This window comes from Centrocercus urophasianus, unplaced genomic scaffold (genome assembly GCF_019232065.1).
Source record: "Centrocercus urophasianus isolate 14NV4802_14NV808 unplaced genomic scaffold, USGS_Curo_1.0 seq_409, whole genome shotgun sequence".
In the NCBI taxonomy this organism is placed as follows: Eukaryota; Metazoa; Chordata; class Aves; order Galliformes; family Phasianidae; genus Centrocercus; species Centrocercus urophasianus.
The window spans coordinates 30,064-49,571 of NW_024884988.1; the positions used below are offsets into that span (position 1 = coordinate 30,064).

Below are 19,508 nucleotides of genomic sequence, written 5' to 3' on the forward strand. Positions count from 1 at the left end.
CTCAAGTGCTCAAAAAACACAGCCTGCTCTGCCAACAACTCTTTGAAAGAGGGAAATGCAGAGGCTTTGCTGAGGACTGGCTGAGAGGAACAGGAGGCTGGCTGTGGGTGAGAGCGAGGGATGTTCCTCAGGCCCCAGACACACTGACCTGGGGCTCACACAGAGCCTCACTCGGATGAAGGAAACCAAGAGTTCTTTCTTCTGGGCCCGGATAAACAGGGGTGGGATTAAACAGACAGCAGGAACGAACGCGCCGGGCTGCGCTGATCACGTTGCTCACTGAAAAAACCCTCTTGTTCTGAAAGAAAAACGGCACGCTATTATTTACAGCAAAGTCAGAACCTCTCCCTTGGTTGCACCCAACCGTGGCTAACAGTTCTGTAGAGCAAAACATATCATCCAGCTACTAAAAACATCAGGGCGTCTACCAGAATAACTCACTGAGTGCCTCTTGGAAAAGGCGTGCAGTTCATTCCCAGTGGCACATTTGACTCAAATAAGCCACAGAAAAAAAAAATTGTATAAAAAGATTTATTGAAATTCATCAATGACAAACAGACATAAAACTCAAAGTTTGGCTCTTCTGGGGAAAAAAACAAAAAAAAAACTGTTGCAAATGTATTTATACAGATGAAATATTGACTAGGAAATACAAGTCACTTCTAAAGCTATTTTAAAGAGGGATATGAAAGTAAAACTGTACATTCACTAGGTATTTTCAGTCATTTTACTGACTTCCACTAGGTAAGAAAATACAATTTCGTATTAGTATCTCGTGCTTGAGTGTATGAAAAGAAACTTTCTACCCTACATGCTGTACTGCCTCCTGTATTTAGGTTTGTAAAAATTTTCCAAGTATATAGCACAAGTGGAAGTAGTTTCTCATCACTTAAAATTGACTAGGTGTTATATATTACAGACCAAAATAGTACACACCTTATTTAAAAGGGTTGAAACATTTTTTTTTATTACAATTGTCAAAGTCATTTCACTAGTAACTCAGGAATTAGGAACACTTTTTATATATATTTATATATATATACTTAAATGCCTGCCATTTTCAGTGTATTGGCTGTACCCTAGCCATAAACAACCAACCAAAACAACCAAAGAACAGAAAGGAAAGAAGAACACAACACGCAGGGGGAGGGAGGGGACTGCAAATTCACCCCACAAACCAGATCCAAAGGAACACCCCAAAAAACCCCCCCGAAACATTTGGTCACTATTTACAGACAGCGAAAGAAAAGGTACCTACAAAAAGCAGGGAAAGCAATGGCTGAAAATGGCAGTCATTCACGGACAGGCAACAAAGAAATCACTTTATCCATATGCCATTCTCACACCTGTTGCTGCAGAGGGGTGCTCTGCCTAGATTAGGAGCACCCTCAGAAATGCTTACAATGTATTCTGTGGCTGGCAGAGGTGGAAAACTTCAGCAACCGAGGATATCCAGCTGTCTCAGAACAAAGCATGTGTATTTGGGGTATATCCACTGATTTTAAAACTCTTTTTCTTTAGGGATGTCAAACTATCCACTCCGATAATAAGAAACAAATTACCACTTGGTTTATACTTACTATTGCAGTTACAGGGACTAAAAGAGGGACAAAAAGAAAAAAATATATATATTAAATGAATAGGAGGAGGAGTGGCAGTAAAAATAGTATTTTATTCCCTTGCCCACCCGGTCTGCTTCTCCCTCTCATTCCCACAGCAACATTACAATCAGGAGGAAAAAAAAAAAATAAAAGAAAAAAAAAAAAGAAAAAAGGTTGGGGGTGTGGGGAGGGGAAATACAGGGTAAAAACAGTCAAATCACAATAGGAAATTTTCAAAATAGGTTATTCAGTTTAGTCATCTTCATCTCCTTCGTCTTCGGGTTCTCGTTTCCTCTTCTGTCCCCGTTCTTCATCTGAAAAAACGAAACACAACTTGAGTGACATGAGAGCTTCCACAAGTGGCTGAGATGCTGGGCAAGTTCAGTGAGTTCTGCTCTACTGGAAAGTGGCCAAAGGAGCAGGAATGAAAACACAAGCCTGCTTTTTAGAAAGTTTATCCATCTATCTATCTATCTCTTTTTTTTATCTCAAGGAAAAAGTGGATTACTGCCATACCGGGTTCTTCTTCATCTTCATCATCATCTACGTCACCATCATTATAGCCTTCCTCGTCCTCCTGGAAAAACAACAACAATAGGTAAGAAAGTTGGTTGCAGCTCAGAATCTTTCACAATTTGGTGAAGTTTAGAAAGTCCTTGAAGCATCTTAGAAACCAAACAAAAGGCAGACACTTCCCACACACTTATATAAGTGCAGTTGTTGGAAGTTTTTTTTCTGCAGCATAACTGGACTCTGGCCCAAGCTTCAGTGCAGAAAATCACAGCACCACTTCTAGCTTCAACTCTTCAGCAAGTAAGTGGTTCCACACTTCAGATGATAAGCAGCTGCAAATTTTGTTATGATGCCCTGAGTTCAGTAAAACTTGATGACTGCTACTTATGATTGCTCAGCAGGAGAAGGCACACATTGGGTGGGTAAGGAGCTACAACATGGACAGACACCTCAGATTCTGAGTGGCTAGCCTCCCACAGACAAATTTCAGCCCCCTTCCCAGTGGTTCTGTTAACAGTGAAGCCTCAGCAGAACGTGGCCAGCATGTCATGCCCCACACACAGCAGCAGGGCGATGCTAAGAATTCAAGCATCCTGAAGAATCACAAGGCACACATACATAGAAGAACCTCAGACTAAGGTCATAAGGCCAATAACTCATGTCCCACTCCTGCCTGTAAACCCAGCCACTCAGAGGCCCATATGCTACGTCTGCAGACATTTCTGATAGTACTTTTGACATCAGCAAAACCAGAATGACTTCATGTCAGTGGTCACTAGATGGCAGCTGGCTCACAGACAGGCAGTCCTCAAAGACACCCTTGCTGTGATGCTTCTCAGGTGCAAACAGAAAGCATGCAATTGCTTTATGGAAAAGGCCTGCAGCCTTCTGTCCATTGTGTGCCCAGCTATTCCCACTTACGGAATGTTCACTTCATACCATTATTAGCTGCATAAATCCTTACCTCTTCCTCTCCGCTTACGTCCTCCTCTTCTCCTTCCTCTTCTTCCTCCTCATCCTCTTCATCTTCTACTACCTGAGCATCATCATCATACTCCTCTTCTATATTGTTAAACAAGATTAATTACTCAGACATTTAGAACTTATTTTTTTCAACACTGTCTTAAGATACAGGACCTCTAATTGACACAAGGAGCAAACAAAGCACTGCTTACACGCAATACAGAATCAAAGGCTCTCCTGCTGCTGGGCAGGGACAGGCACAGTTGTGCTCCTCTTTAGCCAGGCAACAGGGTAGTGGGGCAGCTGTCTCCATGGATGGAGCTGCTCCAGGGCTGCAGGATGCTTGACAGCAAGTCACAGCAGCCTCAGGACTGGTTCAGCTGCTCCAGTTCCCACTACTGAAATGCGTTTTAGAGCTTGTGCAGCTTTGCAGCTTTTCAACTGCAAGCGTCCATCTTTTTCCAACAGGAATGGGAGAGAACTTTTTACAAGCCAACTGTGCAGTGGGAACTCTCCCTAGGGGAAGCACCTTGCCTTCATGCAGCAATACAAAGGGGGTCATAATCCACCATAAGAATTTGCAATTTGTTTTCAAGAGGAAAGTACTTAAATGCAACCGGCCCAAGCAACAAGCCAAGAATGTTTCTCATGCTGCAGGAATGGTGTTTTGGGAGCTTTCTCATGCATTTCAGCACAGGCTCAGACTTGTGCCCTGATGAAGAGAACCTGTCCATGCTGAACCTTTGTGCTGCTGGATGAATGCACCAGTCTGCCTGGCATTGCTGCAGCTCTCACCCCTTTCACCAGGGCTCACATTCAGCACTCAAGGGAAAAGTGCAAGTCCAGCTATTCTGCTTTTGCTGTGCAGCTGGGTTTGAAGAGTCTAGCAAATTCCCCAAAGTCAGCCTGATACTCATCCAACCAGCACACTGATGCCTCTGAGTGCAGTCTGCTAGGGAGGCAGAACGGCTCCTACAGCACACTGGAACCCACAGTTCATTTTCCTATTATTAAAAAGTTGCTTGCTGCTTCATTAGTGCCTTTCACAGAGATTGCCCCAGGCAAGCTTCAATACATACGTTCTCCACTCTTTTCCTGATCCCAATCAGATCCTTTCGTCCTCAAAGACAAGCTATAACCTCCCCCCAGCAATGCTTTAGCTTCTCTACTTGATCCCTTGACTCAGCTACTCTTTTCTAGGCCCACTCTGGTTTCCTGCTCTGCCCTTCTCTGTCAGGGTCTATGCAACCACACACACTTCCCTGATGGTTCCTGGAAAACTGAAGGGTGTGCATCTCATCTTTTCTTATGTTTCTCCCTTACATACTCATCCCCTGATGGTTACTGTTCCCTTAACTGTTCTGGTGTCCTTACTGCCTGTCTTCTTCCTTCTGACCCCTTTAGTCTGGAGCCTTTCACTCCCCATCTTTCAGCTGAAATAAGCTTGAGAAAAAAGCTCTCAGGCCCTGCCCATCTCCATTCCCCTTGCTAGGACTGAAGCACTTCTCTTTTACATCACTCAGCTGGGAGTTGCTGAGAACACCTTTCTCTTGCCAATAAGCCAGAGCTGGAAGCAAAACATACCACACAGCACATCAACCTTCCAGCTCAGGTACACCCAGCAGCACAATCCACATACCATCTTCATCTTCCTCCTCATCGTCCAAGCCCTCCACGTAGCCCTCTGCGTCAGAGTCCGGTGCTTCTTTGTCATCCCGATCTTTCACTAGAGATAAGACTGAGAAAGTTGTTCTTTCAGGCCCTGACCACCTCCTTTCCCCTCTTTCCTTCAGAGGACACTGAGGTACTTCTCCTTTACATCAGTCAGGAAGAAGCTGCTGAGAACACCCTTCTCTTGCCAACAAGTCAGAGCTGGAAGCAACACGTACTAGGCAGCATATTGCTCTTTTAACTTACACACACTAAGTAGCACAAATTCACATACCATCTTCATCTTCCTCCTCGTCGTCCAAGCCCTCCACGTAGCCCTCTGCATCAGAGTCTGGTGCTTCTTTGTCATCCCGATCGTAGCCATCGAGGTATGTGAGTTGTGGGAGGAGCTTGAATACGTTTTCTCTATAATCATTCAAGTTGGTTACCTCGCAATTGAAAAGATCTAAACTCTTCAGGTTTTCTAACTTTTTCTGCAAGGAAAGAAAAGTCTCTGAAGTTTGGTGCTGCAATAAAACTCTACAGGACAGACACTTTAACAAGAGCTGGTTAATGTGTTCAAGAGCTTCTGGGGACAAAAGGGGTCATTTCAGCCTCTGCCTACAAAACTGGGGCAGAAGAGAAATCTGCAGTGCCTGGGAGTGCTGCTGCAGAGCCTGTGAGTGGAAAAGACTCTCTCTTAAGTTAAGCACCTTGCAAGTGGAAGACTGAGATTTGGAAAGAGGTAATGGTACAAAAATCACATGTGTTGTGAGGGACCAAGTTAAGAATAACTAGCAGAGCAGGGAGTGTATCCTAGGACTACTGTTTACAATGGAAAAGGAAACAAACCATTCTTTAGACACAATAATTTTACTAGAAGAGATTTTAAACATTTTGATGACTGTACCTTTGATTTTGGAAGAATGAGAAAAGGACTCAGAAATCCAAAAGGGAATTTTTTTTTTGTTTTGGATAAGAGGTCTGCATTGCCAGCAGCACTTCAAAGTACTAACAATAAAAGTGCAAGCAGAGCACTTAAGGATTTGTATCAAGCCTTATGAAACATCTCTCTTCCAGAGTTTAGCATGTACAGTAATGGTGACAACGAGTCTGAAACCAGGAGTAGTTATAATCCTCCCTCATCTGTTTGCTATATGAGTTTAATGCTCTGCTTTCCCCTCCTGCTGGAAGGAAGGAGAGCCAAGGGCTCATTTCAAAGATGCTCTTCAAAACATTTAGGTGCAAGTATTTGGGAAGTGGGCATGAGTTGAAAGCCTTCATTTCTGGACAATAAAGGGCACACGGTACTATTTCCTAATTTTTGGTTTAAAAAGCACTGTTAGAATCAATAGCCGAATGGTTTTGGGAACAGCAATTTGATAAACCTGAACTCAGCACTGAAATAAGGAGCAGACATCAGCAGCGAGCAACAGACAACGATGGAAACCAGGAGGAAGGAGCTGGAAATTCAGCTGGAAGCTGCCACTTGCTCACTGCCTCCTCTCGATCATCACGGCGCAGCACCGCTCTGCTTCTCAAGGCAGCCCATAGCTGACCCCACCCCCGCGGGGCTGTCCCTCTGTCCCACACCGCCCAAAGCCCGGACAGCCCCGGGTGCTCCGGGCGGAGCGCTGGCCGCTAGGGGGGAGCAGCGGCTCACGCTCCCCGCGGGGACGCCCGGCTCCGGCTGCTCGGAGCCCTGCAGGTGTCCGCCAGCAAGGGCCGCCAGGCTGCGGGGACGAGCACAGGGGCTGAAGGCATTCAATTGAACGCGGGTGCAGAATGTCAAAACCCTGAGCGTCGTCGCTGCCGAGCCAGCGCTTTGCCCCTTCTCTTCACAAAATTAGTTTCCGTTTTGCTCTATCCACCGACTTACCAGAGGTTCTATTGTACCAAGATCTTTTATTTTGTTGCCACTTAGATTTAGATGCGTGAGGTTTGGACACTTTTCTGCCAACACTTCCAGTCCTCCTGAGACTCTGTTGTCACTTAGCTCGAGCTAAAAGGCACAAAAACACCTTGAGTTTCTAGTGCAAACACGCATCACAAAGCAGCTTGGTCAGTCATAAATCACATTTTTATGCAGACAACCATTTTACATTCTGCACATTACAAAGAGGAGGAGAAAGGATATACTTACCTTCTTAAGTTTGTTTAACTTTGGTAAGTTTGCAACTGAGGTTAAGCCTACGTTGATTGTACTCAAGAATTCCAGCTCTTCGAACTCATCTGTGAGGCCTTCAATTTTGCCTTCGTATGACCTACAGTTGTCCAGAACAAGTTCCTTAACCTGGAAAGAGAGCAATGCAAAATGCACATGAGCAGCTCTGTATGGAGGATAAAGAGTTCACTCACGAGCAAAGGACAGCGCAAAAAATGAAACTTATTCCATGGCAAGTTGGCAAGTATGCAAAAGGCTATTTTCTGTGCCTGATCCCCAATTTTGCTAGCATGCCACTTAAGCAGTGTTTCACAAACAAGGATATTTAGCTTTGCTTCAACTGCTCACCTCTGTGCTGTTCTGTAAAAAGCGAAACCATTTCAAAAACATTAATCCTGGCTTGAAAGATTTGGTTGTTAGAGCTGTTTTTTGCAAGTGTAAGCAATAATCATCATTTTTTTAAAAAAATAAAAATTAAATGAACCTACCACCCTGACACTGTAATACACAGTGTGCTACAATATCGTGCCCTCACTTATTAAAACAGCTTCTTTCTACATGTAAGGGTGACTGAAGAAGCACGGGGAGATCAGTGTCTGTTCTGAAAACCCAAACTTGGGCTCTGGCAATCCTATCCCAGGCAGCCAGAGCCCACCTGCATCCCTGCTCCCTCGGGCTGCTGTAGGGGGAGATGCGTCCCATGGTGGCACCTAAATGCTGGGGAACGGCAAGGAGTGCTGCAGGTGATGCTGGAAGGGGAGGTTTGGTGAGCATTGCTGCTGCTGCAGCCTCTTGGCCTCTTATCTCGCCTGCCCCATGCAGCGAGCAGCTCAGTGGGAGGGGTGGAGATAATGAACCATAGTGCTGAGCAGCACAGCACTGCCTGGGAAGGGGCGGCTGTGTTTGCTTTTGTCTGAAAAACTGATGCCCACTCTCCTTGCAGGTGTTATCTCCAAGGGACACTGAACAGCAGCGTTCATGCACTTGAGAAGCTGAACGTGCCCCACCCTGAGCAAGGCTGCTGTTTTTCACCCTAGGGCCAGGGCAGCCTTACTGGACTCGAGACCATTAGCAGCAAATGGGCTTTTCTGGGCTCTCTGCGACTCCGCAGGAAGGTCCCACCACTGGGAGAACACTCAGACATATTCACGCCAATGAAGAATTTCTGGGGGTTATTTGGTCCCCACATACAAACACCTGGAACAGCAGAACAGCACACCTCTCTGCACCAGGCAGCCAGAGGCCTCCAGCTCTGCGGCTTGTCTAGAGGTCTGTAAAAGACAGGGTGCTGCTGTTTGCTAAGAGGATGGGATAAAGGGAAGTTTGCAAAAAGGGGGTATATGGAAGCGTGAAGCAACTACTCAGGTCACACCGAGGACAGTTAACATGCAAATATTTTTTTTTTGAATTACTGTGGCCCTGCTGCACAGAGAAGAATCCTATGTAGTTCTGTAGTTCCAAATAACATCCCGAGATTTCTAATTAAATCCCAGGCACTGAAGTCAATAGGGAAGTCAGCCCAAAGCAACACGAGAGTACAAGTGAATCATTGAGTAGGAGGACCAGAGTTAGACAGGAAATACGTTTCCCAAGACTCCACAATTTTCCTAGAAGAATGATGATAGGGAATGACTACATAAAGCTCTTCCAGAGGAACTTCAGGCTGGCTAGAAGAAACTGAAAAACAAGTCAAATGCTCCAGATTCCCCATACATCCATTCCACCAAAGATTAAAAACAAACAAACACTTTCTTTAACATACAGACAGCAGGAAAGCGGTTTTAAAGGCACGTATGCATATCTCGTTCCTGTAACCGTATGTAACTATCGGGGTCCTGCAGCAAGACCCTTCCAGGCACACACACGCTCAGTTGCCTCAGCCATCTGTTCCATAGGCACACAGAGCTCCCGCCAAAAAGTTTAAAAAACAAAAGCAAAAAAAGAGAAAAGTGAAGCGAAAGGCTCCAGCCCAACCCCAGCAGCTGCACCCCGCGCCTATCTGCCCGTGCCCTTGCTCAGCAGCCTGCACAGCCCTTCGCCTGCCCTGCTATCTCTGCAGGTCAGTGCCCACCCATGCACAAGAGCAGCAATCCTCCCTCCCCCTTTGAGGCTGCTGTCCATGCAGGGTCCTTTTGGTGTTATTCTCTTTGCGAAAGGCCACAAGAGGAAGCTGGCGAGAGCGCAAGGAGAAAGATGAAGCAAAGCAGGAGGGAGTGCATGAGCGGTAATGCTCACAGCCTGCAGCCAGCACAGCTCTGCACTCGGTGTCAGCCACGGCTCTAAGCTACACACACCAAAGCGTGAAGTGAAGTGAAGCAGCACTGAGCCCCAGCAGGGAAAAGCATCATTCGTTCTCGCCTCGTAAAGGAGGAACACCCCTTCCATCCCACCCAAGGGCAGGATGGAGAAACAGCAAATGGGGAACAGGGCAAAGCTTCCTCCAGTGTAGAGAGATTGGAAGGGGAGTGGGAAATAGCCATGTGTGTACAAGAAAAACTCTTCAATATGGTGGCATAGAACTGGTGACCATTCTAGTATGGCGGCCAACTGGATTCTACTCTTAGTCTGCACCTTCTACAGCAAGACTGATGTTCCCTGTCTTTCAGAAAACTTTGGTTTTGATTCGGAATTGCAACACTCTTCTCCTTGCTGTGGAGATAAGCAAAAAGTGACCTTAGGAGAGCTGCATTCCACACAGAACAGCTCGCTGCCATGAGGGGATTACACACCTATTTGTTTTCAGACATCTTCAAAATCTGAAATGGAAATTCCACTCCGAGTCGCTCTCCAAACATCCACCTGACTTCCCATGAACACCTGACAGTGCGCAGCAAGACTGTAATGTTACCTGTCTCTTTCCTCACACTGTGTCACCAAAACACAGAATCAGCCCTTGATGATGGAAGCACCCTTCCTGAGTCTTGCTATAAGCCTGAGCCAGATGAGTAGGCTTCAACTGGTCTGAACCAATCTGGCTGTGTCACACTGCAGTCTGCTTAATAGCATGCATGTAGATGAACAGTTGGAACTAAGGGCAACAGCATGAACCTGTTTGGAGAGACAGAAGGTAATAAGTGTAATAAGTGCCCTGAGCTAGCTTGTGTTTAGCTGCAAAGACAGGAAGACCCAACTTGGTCAACCTTACTACTGCACACATCACAACGTGAAGCTGCTCAAACGAACTGGAGTGAGGACCAACCGAGGCAGTGCTAACACAAGACAGACCTCTGCTCATCATTCCCTCTCTCCCCAGAGTACTGCCATATAGCAAGAAACAGCAGAAGAGCAACATGCCATAGGCAACCAACGACTGCAGATGACACTGTGATACTTACCTAAACAGCTAAGAAGGCACCTACAGATGAGTGCCTAGCAGAAAACCTAACATGCATGTAGCCACGTTCGGTCCTATAGCAAACAACCACGTCTTCAACAGCACCTTTGCCTGCTTGGGTAGGGATGTTCCACAGCTTCATCTGCCCAGAGCTCCTTGGCCAGCCAGGAGCCTGCCTTCTTGTTCAGCTCACGTTCAGCCCTGCACCTCCTCGCTCTGTCCAATGGGTGCCAGCTGCTCAGGCAGGTCATCCTGCTGCCCTGTGCACTGCCACTGCAGCGCTGTGGTTTGCTGGTCCACCCCTACGTTTTTACACGCGTGCACGTAAGCAGATTGCAGCTTCTTCAACAAATCCTGAGCCAGTGTGCCTTGGACCTCTTCCCCTGAGGCCATGCCAGTTTCTGTTTGCCAGGGTCTCAGAAGCTTTCAGAAGATGACATCATGCTGCTGTTAACACATGCTGCGCTGCTGGCTGCAGATTACTGCATGCTCTGTATCTCTTCAGGACTTTCATGACATCACACCCTGTACTACTGCCTAATTGATAACCAAGGACTCTTATCTCTTTCCTAGTATGGTTACCACATTAAGCTGTATGCCCAGCTGTATGGTGTTCTTAATGTAGCCACGTGTACTGCAGGACTCTAACCTATTCCTAGGCCAAGTACAGGCAGTCACGTGTAAGCCGTGACTGAATTTCATGGCAGCACTAGCAAGAAGATCCCCAGCTCACTCACTCCTTTTCTGTGACCATACTCTAAATGCACAATCAAGGGAATATAGCTACAGACAGCTACTGTGCACCACAAGGAATCACCTTAGCCCTTAATCTGCATCTCCACAGGAGCACGTAAAAAAGGCTTTCTGAAGTAGAGACTTTCTCTACAGCCCCTGGGCAGGGAGACCCAGAAGTGGGACTAAGCTCCTGACTCCAGGTCTGTGATTGAAGGCTTAACAATGCACAGAAGGACACAGCTGTGAATACAATTTTTAAAAGATAAAAGGCAAATTTACAAGTACAAGTACCATTCTGTGGCTTCACAAGCAGAACTGCTAAGACTGTAACATCTCATTTTCAGCACAATGGATCAGATGCTTTTGAAGCGCTTTCTGTATGTGGTGCCCCTAGGATAGGGGTAGCTCAGCGTGTGGCATCTTAACCCCCCAGAAACAGGAAAAGATGAGGGTGTTAACTCTGTCTTGCTCTGTTCCCAGCCAAATGCCAGGGGAACACTGAGATAAGTCCTTCACACCTATTAGCCCAATGGAAACTTCATCTGGAACAAGGCAGAGAGTTGAAAGTAGGGAGGGGAAACCAAGGGAAGCCAGTTGTGGTAGGTGGAAGCCACTCACAAATCACTTGCGAAAGCAGCGTTTTATTCTCTCCCAGTCGTGCAGACATTTCTTCAAGGCAATTGGGTTCGTGTCCCCAGGACTTTCTGCTCTCAGAAGCATGCTCGGTCTGTGCAAAGCCCTGCATCTCTCCACGGAAAAGATAACAAGAGACCTTTGCTGTCTGTCGTAACCAATCCGACAAAGACTGAGCTCCTTCCAGTTCCTGGATCCGTACCCATGTAGAGCTGGCCATCCTCCAGCAGAAATTGATCTCTTCGGGTTTCCGTTCCACTCAGTTTGTGCCCCAAAGCTGAAGAGCCACCAGCCCTCTGCAGTCAGGATGTTCTCATGTGCTGGGGGCAGAACGCATCCAACCAGGCTCAAGATCTTGTACAAGTCCCCACAGAGCGTGTTGTTTTAGCTGCACGAGGCTGGTATGATGCTTTTCACAAATAATTTTTACAAGGGTCCCTCGAAGTTACTTTGGAAGGACTTCAATGCTGCAAAAATCTCCGTTTCAGATGCTACCCAGAATGTCACTAGGTCAAAAAATGCTCGAACAGAACAGCCTACTCTGCGCCTTGTGAGAATGAAGTTGCTCTCAATGATCATAGACAGGACTCAACTTCTCCAAGATGGTCACCAAAACATAACCCGTGCAAAGAACTCACTTTTAACAAATACCTTTTAAAATAAAGATAGCACCACATGCCATTTGCCACTCACGTACATGACAGCTTCAGCCACCTTAAAGTATCCCATGATACAACCAAACAGCAAAGCCTGTCTGCACAGAGTTCACCTCCTGATGGAAGAACACAGAAGTCTCTGGCTCAAATCAGGACTGCTGGGTGCCAGTTAAGACACTTACAGAGCTGCTCAGCTATCCCAGGCTCACTGGATCACCACATGCCCTGGCCGTACCTCGGCCCTGGGTGTGCTGCCCACATACAGCGATGCAGAGGAGGGATGGACAGCAGGATGTGATTGACTGCGTGCTTTTTTTTTTTCTCTACCACCAACTTAACAGGGAAGGAAAAACTCCAACAGTGTGAGCAGCCTCCAACCTGCCCGCCAATTTACACACATAGAAAGACAGCCAGAACAGAGCTCACAGGCACCAGCTGCAGGTGACAGTAGCAAAGTTGTTTTTTCCTTACCAGAACAACTTTTGACATTGGATTTTGATGCATCTCCTCAAGGTTTCACTATGAGCAGCTGAGATGCAATAAATGAATAGGTTTTTACTTGCTTGAATTGTCTTAAACAATGAAAGTTAGTTAGCCAACTACCATTTACCTTGCACAGGCTCTGCGCTGGACAGAAATCTGCAAAGCTTGGAACAAGGAGAAACACAGCTCAAAAAAAGAAAAAAGGGCCACAGAACACAAATCCCTGCCCCGAGATACAGCAGGACATGCAGCAGGCAGAGCACTCGAGAATCATGTCACCAGAGGCAGTGAGCGACAGCTGGGAAGAGATGGGATGGAATTAATGCGTGGCCCTTGTCACTGTGAGCACCAGGTATGGTTATGGACAGCAGGTACCTGAGCAGAGCTCTGCATTGCCAAACACTTGGTGAGCATTGGAGCTGCAGAGCAGTGGAGGCTGAAGCTTGCAGAGTTCCCCACAAAACACTCTCCAAATCCTAACACAGCTGGCCCTTCCACCAACACTCTCCTGCTGGCCCTTCTGAAACAACACAGTTTGCAGGTGGTGAGCAAACAGCGTCCAGTGCAGTTTGGTCCAATGGCAACCTGTTCCACTTCTGCTAATTCTGCCCATTCTGTGTTCAGCTGAGCTGAAACTCCAAAGTCTTGCAACAAGGTCATGTGAAACTACTGCCGGGCTCTGAAATTCAACTAGGCTTCCTCCTAATGATGCAACCCCAAACTTTCACGTTTGAATTCATCTTCTGCATTTCTTTTTCAGAAACTCAGTGTGCCAGGACTGCATCACCGCTACCTCAGGAACAGGGAAGGAGCAGAAGAGAGATAAGAAAACATTTCAATACCTTGTGTTATTGAAACTACTCTCTCTTCTGAGGAGGTCTGAGACTGCCTGCGTAGCTCTGAGATCTTTACCTCTTCTACCCTCTAACGTTTCACACACCACAGTTACAGGACCCGAGAGCAACACATCTGGCTCCAGCCAACTTTGTGCCCCCTCACACTGCAACTGAGAGAAAGCTAACGGAGCAAGTGAAATACGTGGGCAGGAGAAGGGTTAAGAGTCTTAATGATCCTGACTACACCTTTGTATCTAATTAAGAAACATCTCCAGAATCAAAAACCTCCAGGAAAAAAACAAACAAACAAACAACAACCTACTGCTGCCTTTCTCAAGAAACAGCACCCCAGCAGGAAACCCCGCGGGTCACATAAAGATACTTTAAACACTTACAAGGTCAATGCAACCATATGCATAAGCAGCACAGTAATTAATAAACTGAGAACACGCTCTGGGGACACAGAAAGCTCCTTCATTCAAAAGCACAGAACTAGTTTTCATTTTCGTTTCTAGCATTAGCAGCAAAACTCTTAAAGAATCCAAATATTTATTTAGACAGTGACTGCTTCAAATCTGTAAGTGATTAAATTGCTCAATCTTCGTGTTAAATGCCTGCTAAAATTCACACTGATTTCTTCTCCTTTCTCATTGGCCAAGCACTTTGCTCTGCTCCTGGCTGGGGCAGGTGACTTCATGGGGAGCTCCATGTCCCAGCTTCCCTGTTGGAGAGCCACCATGCCTGACAGCACATCCAAGGCGCTCTTCAGTCACTGCCAGCTACTGTTAAATAAAACAACCCCAAAGTAGATCGCGTCACAACTTTCATTGAAAAACTCTGCAGTTAGAAGTGGAAAGTATTTAGCCGAACCACTTCACTTTGCTCAGCTGCATCAAACTGCCCTCAGCAACAAAGTGACGTGCATAAAAAAGAAACGCCGTATTTAAATTAATACTAATTTCAAGAGCTGCACAGTTTATACAGAAAGCAGCCTCTGAAGATGTCAGCTGCTACAGAGCACATTAGCAAATCACATCTACAGCTGTTCCCTGCATTTTTATGGCTTTAGAGGGGAAGTGTTCAACTGACCAAGTCAGTGGACAGACAAGAACTCCCCTAGAGAACACAACTTGCACAGCGATATGGAGGCAAACACTGAGGACTCTATTTCAAAACGTCACCTTTACGTACGCAAGGGCTCCACGACTGATCTGAGCAACACAGTGATAAACCCCACGAGCTCTGCTGTACCAGCTATTTTGTCTGAAGGGTGGCAGTGCAAGCACAGAGACCAAAAAAATCGTACGCACGGTCCAGTGGTGTCATACAAATAGCTGGGGGGCATCCATCACACTGAGCACAACAAACAACTGCTCCCCTCTGAGACCTGCAGCAGTCACAGAGCCCTGCTGGGCCCGTCCAGGTGAGCTACCAGCCTATGAAGGCTGCAGAGTGCAGCCCAGCACACCACGCTGCCATCCCTGGCTCTTTAGGGCACCAGCCCTGCTCTACCCTTACTTCACTCGGAAGCATTCAGTACAGAGCACCTACTCAGATTCTGCAGGTTCAGTTCTTTTCAGGCTTCTCCAAGTGAACAACACCCGTATCCTTAGGTCAGGAGGATGGTGTGGAGGAAAGAGCACTCCACAGAAGGAATAAAATGGGAAGAAGCACTCAACGCCAGCCTTCTGGCCTGCATTTATCACCATTTGAATGAACATTTAAAAACGCATCACTGATTCAATCCTTTGATATATAATGCACAAATTTTGCTGCAAGGACAGACAAAATAGTCACACACTGAACTCAGCCACAGCACCTACACCCCAGGAGATTGATGCTAAGAAACTTCCCATCAGGTTTACAAACCATCAGGTGGTTGCTTTGTTGTTGTTGTTCTTAATTTTAATTTTTAATTTTATATTCATAGTTCCTCTCACATGCTTAAACTTGGTCCAGGTTAAGAGGATTTGCCGGTCATCAGCTGAGAGGGTAGCCTACATTTCAGTGAGGACAGCTCACACTCATCACACCCATCCTGCAAGCCTGATGTCTGTGGGCTGCAGCTCCTCCAAGACGAACACCTGTCCGTCCACCCAGGCTTCAGAGGTTTGCATCTGAAAATTCAGAGCCTTGAAAAGCAGCTATTATACAAACCCAGGAAGCTGGCAAAAAACCCCCAGCTACTTCTTTGTTACATTTACACCCTGCTGTCAGCTACATAAGTGGTTAAGTGATTCAAGTCTGCAAAAATCCATGCTAAGCTGTACGTTCAGCAGAGTTTCTACATGCTGGTCGCACAGCACTGCATGCTACAGTGCAACCAGCTTGTCCCACTGCTGCTAACCTACAGCACATCCCTGCTCCATTTGTATGCTATTCAGCAGGGGATGAGTAAACGTGTGTATCCTGACCCATTTACCAAATTCCAATACCAGAACTTTTTCAAATGCAGGTCTTTGAAGTGATGTTATTGTGAGTATCACACCAAATAACTAGAGAAGAGAGCTCTCTTATTTCTATTCCTCATACAAGAGAATGCTTCCCATAGACACTCACACTGTAATTCCCTTCAATGTTAAAACCTACAGTAAGCTAGAGGGAAATCACAATTCAAATAAGTTTTAAAGTGAAAGAGAAAGTTAGAAAAACTGTAACAAATACCCAATGTTGCAGGCAGTGCTTTATGACTGTCATAAATCTGTGCTGATAAAGCTCTCAAAAGCAGCACTAAATCCTCAGACTAAGTGAACTGGTGTGGGTAGCACTAAGCCACCAAAGATGAGTTTTGTGCATAACTTCTAAACGCTGCCTCTGTGCCTGGCTGAGAAATCCCCCTTCACACCGACCTCCTTGCACAGCCCGTGTGAACAGCTGAGCTGGGTTACAGACAATAGGAATGAGCAACAGCACCCACCAAGGCACCCAGCTGCCCGTGCTGTCACAAGTTACACCACTACGGGCTGATGGCCTGAAGAAAACCCACATAAAATGGCTGGATCTCACCAATTTCTAGTAGGCACTTTTATGTAACATAATAGAAGATGGTAATGATAAGATCAGCAAAGTGTCAAAGGCCACAGCATGTGCACTGCCCTGAGCAACCGTTAACAAAATGGGTTAAAAAAAAAAGTGGAAATACCTGCAAGGCAGATGTGAGAGCTCAGCTCTAGCCATACGACAAGGAAAAACAAGTTTCAGGCACCACAAACGGATTTCCCACCAACACACACAAACACAACACCCACCGAATTTCAGGCACTGTAACCCCAGACTGCTCACCAACGCTGATTTCATGTAAAACAGCAGCAGTCTGAGGAAGAAATAGCTACTATAGAATCCACTTTGAGACATTTATATCACCTTTTATTGGCTAACATGTAACCTTGCAGGGTTATGTAACTGAGCAACTGAAGTAGCTAGCTGTACAGTATAACATAGTATTTGACACAACTGTATTAGCCCAAAGCACAAAACAGTAACAGGGGCTTTCTGAGCTCAAACACCTTATCAACATTCCCTTATCAAAGCTTGATTTACAGAACGTTTCGATTCTGCAAGCTCTGAGAACAGAATAAATCAAATGTGAGAGGCACTGCAAACTTCAGCACACACACAGTAACGGCTCCAAGAAAAAGTGAACACGCTTCCATGTGTGCCCTTGTTCCCACCAAGATTTATCTACGCTACATTTAAAGCTTTGAAAACAATGATCCATCACGGATCATGCAAGAAACACCGCCTGCCTATCAGAGCAGAGATTAACACAACGTCCAGAACCATCTTGTTCATGCCCCACATCTTACTAAAATCCATGAATCAATGACACCTGGCATTATATTTACACTAAAACTCAGCTTCAAACATCTTCTCTGGAGTACTGGCTGGATTTAGCTGCATTTTCTTCTAACAGGGACTTTAGAGAAACGGAGTTCAAACTGCACCCTTAGCTCCCCACAGCACAAGAGCACGTGGAAGCATCTGTGATCAGTGATTCTGCAGGAGTGACTGTAAACAGAGCAGCACTCCCAAAGGGCAGCTCCCCTTTGTATGCAGGCGCAACTGTTTGCCTATAGGACGGATCGTGATCCCATTTGTTACCTCGGGAAGAGGAACACGGCGATAGAATTAAAGGTTAAGAGGTTTAAAAAAAAAAAAAAAAAAAAAAAAAAAAAAAAAAAGACGTGTCAGGTTAAACAGGCATTATTTCACAACAGCGCAGATTGCTGAGCTGCGGAAGGGGAACAACACAGCGGCGAGTTGGGGTTCTCTATGCAATGAACCAGCACCAAAGCGGGGCTCTCAGGGCACTGAACCAGCACCAAACTGGGGCTCTCAGGGCACTGAACCAGCACTCAACGTGGGCTCTGTGAACTTCCGTTAAGTCAGAGCAGGACCTGAACCAGATATGGTGATGGGGAGAGCCCAGCTTGCACCCAGTATGCTTGGGATCAAGGCTGAGTCCACACAGAACGCTGAATCTGAGCCTCCAGCAGCACAAGCGGTAGAGAGGCAAAAACTAAAACAAATAAACGCGAAAAAAAAAAACCCACAAAACCAAAGAAAAGACAAAAAATACTTCCAAGATAACAACGGTAACAATAAAAACAACAAAGCCGCGCCGGGCGCTACGCAAAGCGCATCCCCCGCCACCACCCCTCCCCGACACTCCCCAGAGGGGAAAAAAAAGCGCTGTAAAAAGGTGAATCCGGAAGGGAAAGGGTGTGGGAGAGGAGCAGGCCGCGCTTTACCCTCCGCTCGTCCCGCCGCCGCGTCTCGCCGCCAGGAACCTCCGCCCGCCCGGCGACAGCGGCGACAAAATGGCAGACGGCGGCGGTCCGTCATGGAGGAGCCCCTCCGCGCCCCGGCCGCCCCCGCCGCGCCCCCTGAGGGAAGGGGAGGGCCGCGCTCCGCTATGGCGCGCCCAGACCCCCGCACAGCTCCCCCCCAACAACCGCCACCGCCGAGCGGCTCGAGGGCTCCGAGGCGGCCCCGGCTGAGGGGAACCCCCGCCCGGCGCGGAGAGGAGCGCGGAGCGGCGGGGAGGGCCCGACCGCCCTGCTTCCTCCTCCTCCTCCTCCTCCCTCAGAGCTCGGGAGGGGAAAAAAAAAAAACATGGCGCCGCGTCCTACTTGCGCTGCCCGCGCCTGGAGACGGCCCCGGGAGCGGTTCGGCAATCCGCCCGCTTTGTGCCCCCGCGCAGGGGACGCAACGAGCCCCGCGGGATGGCCGCGCCGCGTGCCGCCCTCCTCCTCCCGGCCCAGGACTTTTTAAAGTTTAAAGAGCAGCTTCCATCCATCCATCCGCCTCCGCCCTCCTCCCCGAGAGGTACGTTCCATTCAGCCGCGCTCCCCCCCCCCCCCCCCCCCCCCAGCGGACCCCACCCCCCCCCCCCACCTCCGCGGCCGCAGCGAGAGGCGGGGGGCGCAGCGCTCGGGGCCGCGGGTTCGAAACCCGCCGCCGCCGCCACCTTCGGAGCGGGGCTCGGGCTGGGGGCCGCCCGCCTCGGGGCACCCCCCGGGCGCCAACCATTTTCGTCCTGACAAAGTTTCTCGGCCGCTTTGCTCGGGGAGAGGCCGAACCGCGTCCCTGAGGTGCGGGGACGGGGGTTAAAAATAATGCTAAAAAAGAGGAAAACACGCACACACACACGCACCCGGCCCTTCTGTGCGTGCGGGGATGGAGAGGTGCGGAGCGCATTCTCTTCCTCGCAATCGTTGTTTTTATTACCGCTTCCTTCCTTCATTCCCCGCTCCCCCACCGCCACGCGAGCGCTCCCCAGAACCCTTTTCCCCTTTCCCCCGCTCAGCATCGGCAGGGAGAGAGGAGGAGAGAGAAAGGGCGCGTTCATGAGCACCACAAAGTTACAAATATGGCTCCCCAGCCTCCGCGCCCGCCCGCCGCGCACACACCCGCCGCGCTCCGGACCCCCCCGGCACA

The 19,508-nt window shown here is 47.7% G+C and overlaps 1 protein-coding gene and 1 long non-coding RNA gene across 4 annotated transcripts in view; one reads left to right on the forward strand and one right to left on the reverse strand.

Annotated features, from left to right (window-relative positions):
- Positions 1-514: 514 nt before the first annotated feature.
- ANP32A (acidic nuclear phosphoprotein 32 family member A) overlaps positions 515-19,508 on the reverse strand; it is a 19,305-nt gene continuing 311 nt past the window's right edge. The window contains exons 2-8 of one of the 3 annotated variants that reach the window (XM_042833180.1): positions 6,871-7,020; positions 6,607-6,729; positions 5,023-5,221; positions 4,717-4,803; positions 3,079-3,176; positions 2,118-2,178; positions 515-1,915 (exon numbers count right to left, since the gene is read on the reverse strand). In XM_042833180.1, coding sequence (XP_042689114.1) covers positions 1,854-1,915; positions 2,118-2,178; positions 3,079-3,176; positions 4,717-4,803; positions 5,023-5,221; positions 6,607-6,729; positions 6,871-7,020 — 780 coding nt within the window. In that variant the 3' untranslated portion in view covers positions 515-1,853. Of the gene's footprint in view, positions 1,916-2,117; positions 2,179-3,078; positions 3,177-4,716; positions 4,816-5,022; positions 5,222-6,606; positions 6,730-6,870; positions 7,021-19,508 lie in introns of all 3 variants that reach the window. The other 2 variants (XM_042833179.1, XM_042833181.1) reach the window with 2 other exon arrangements.
- The window catches only part of LOC122168120, a 7,720-nt gene continuing 6,992 nt past the window's right edge, over positions 18,781-19,508 (forward strand). The window contains exon 1 of the long non-coding RNA XR_006171191.1: positions 18,781-18,896. This is a non-coding gene — a long non-coding RNA (uncharacterized LOC122168120). The remainder of the gene's footprint in view (positions 18,897-19,508) is intronic.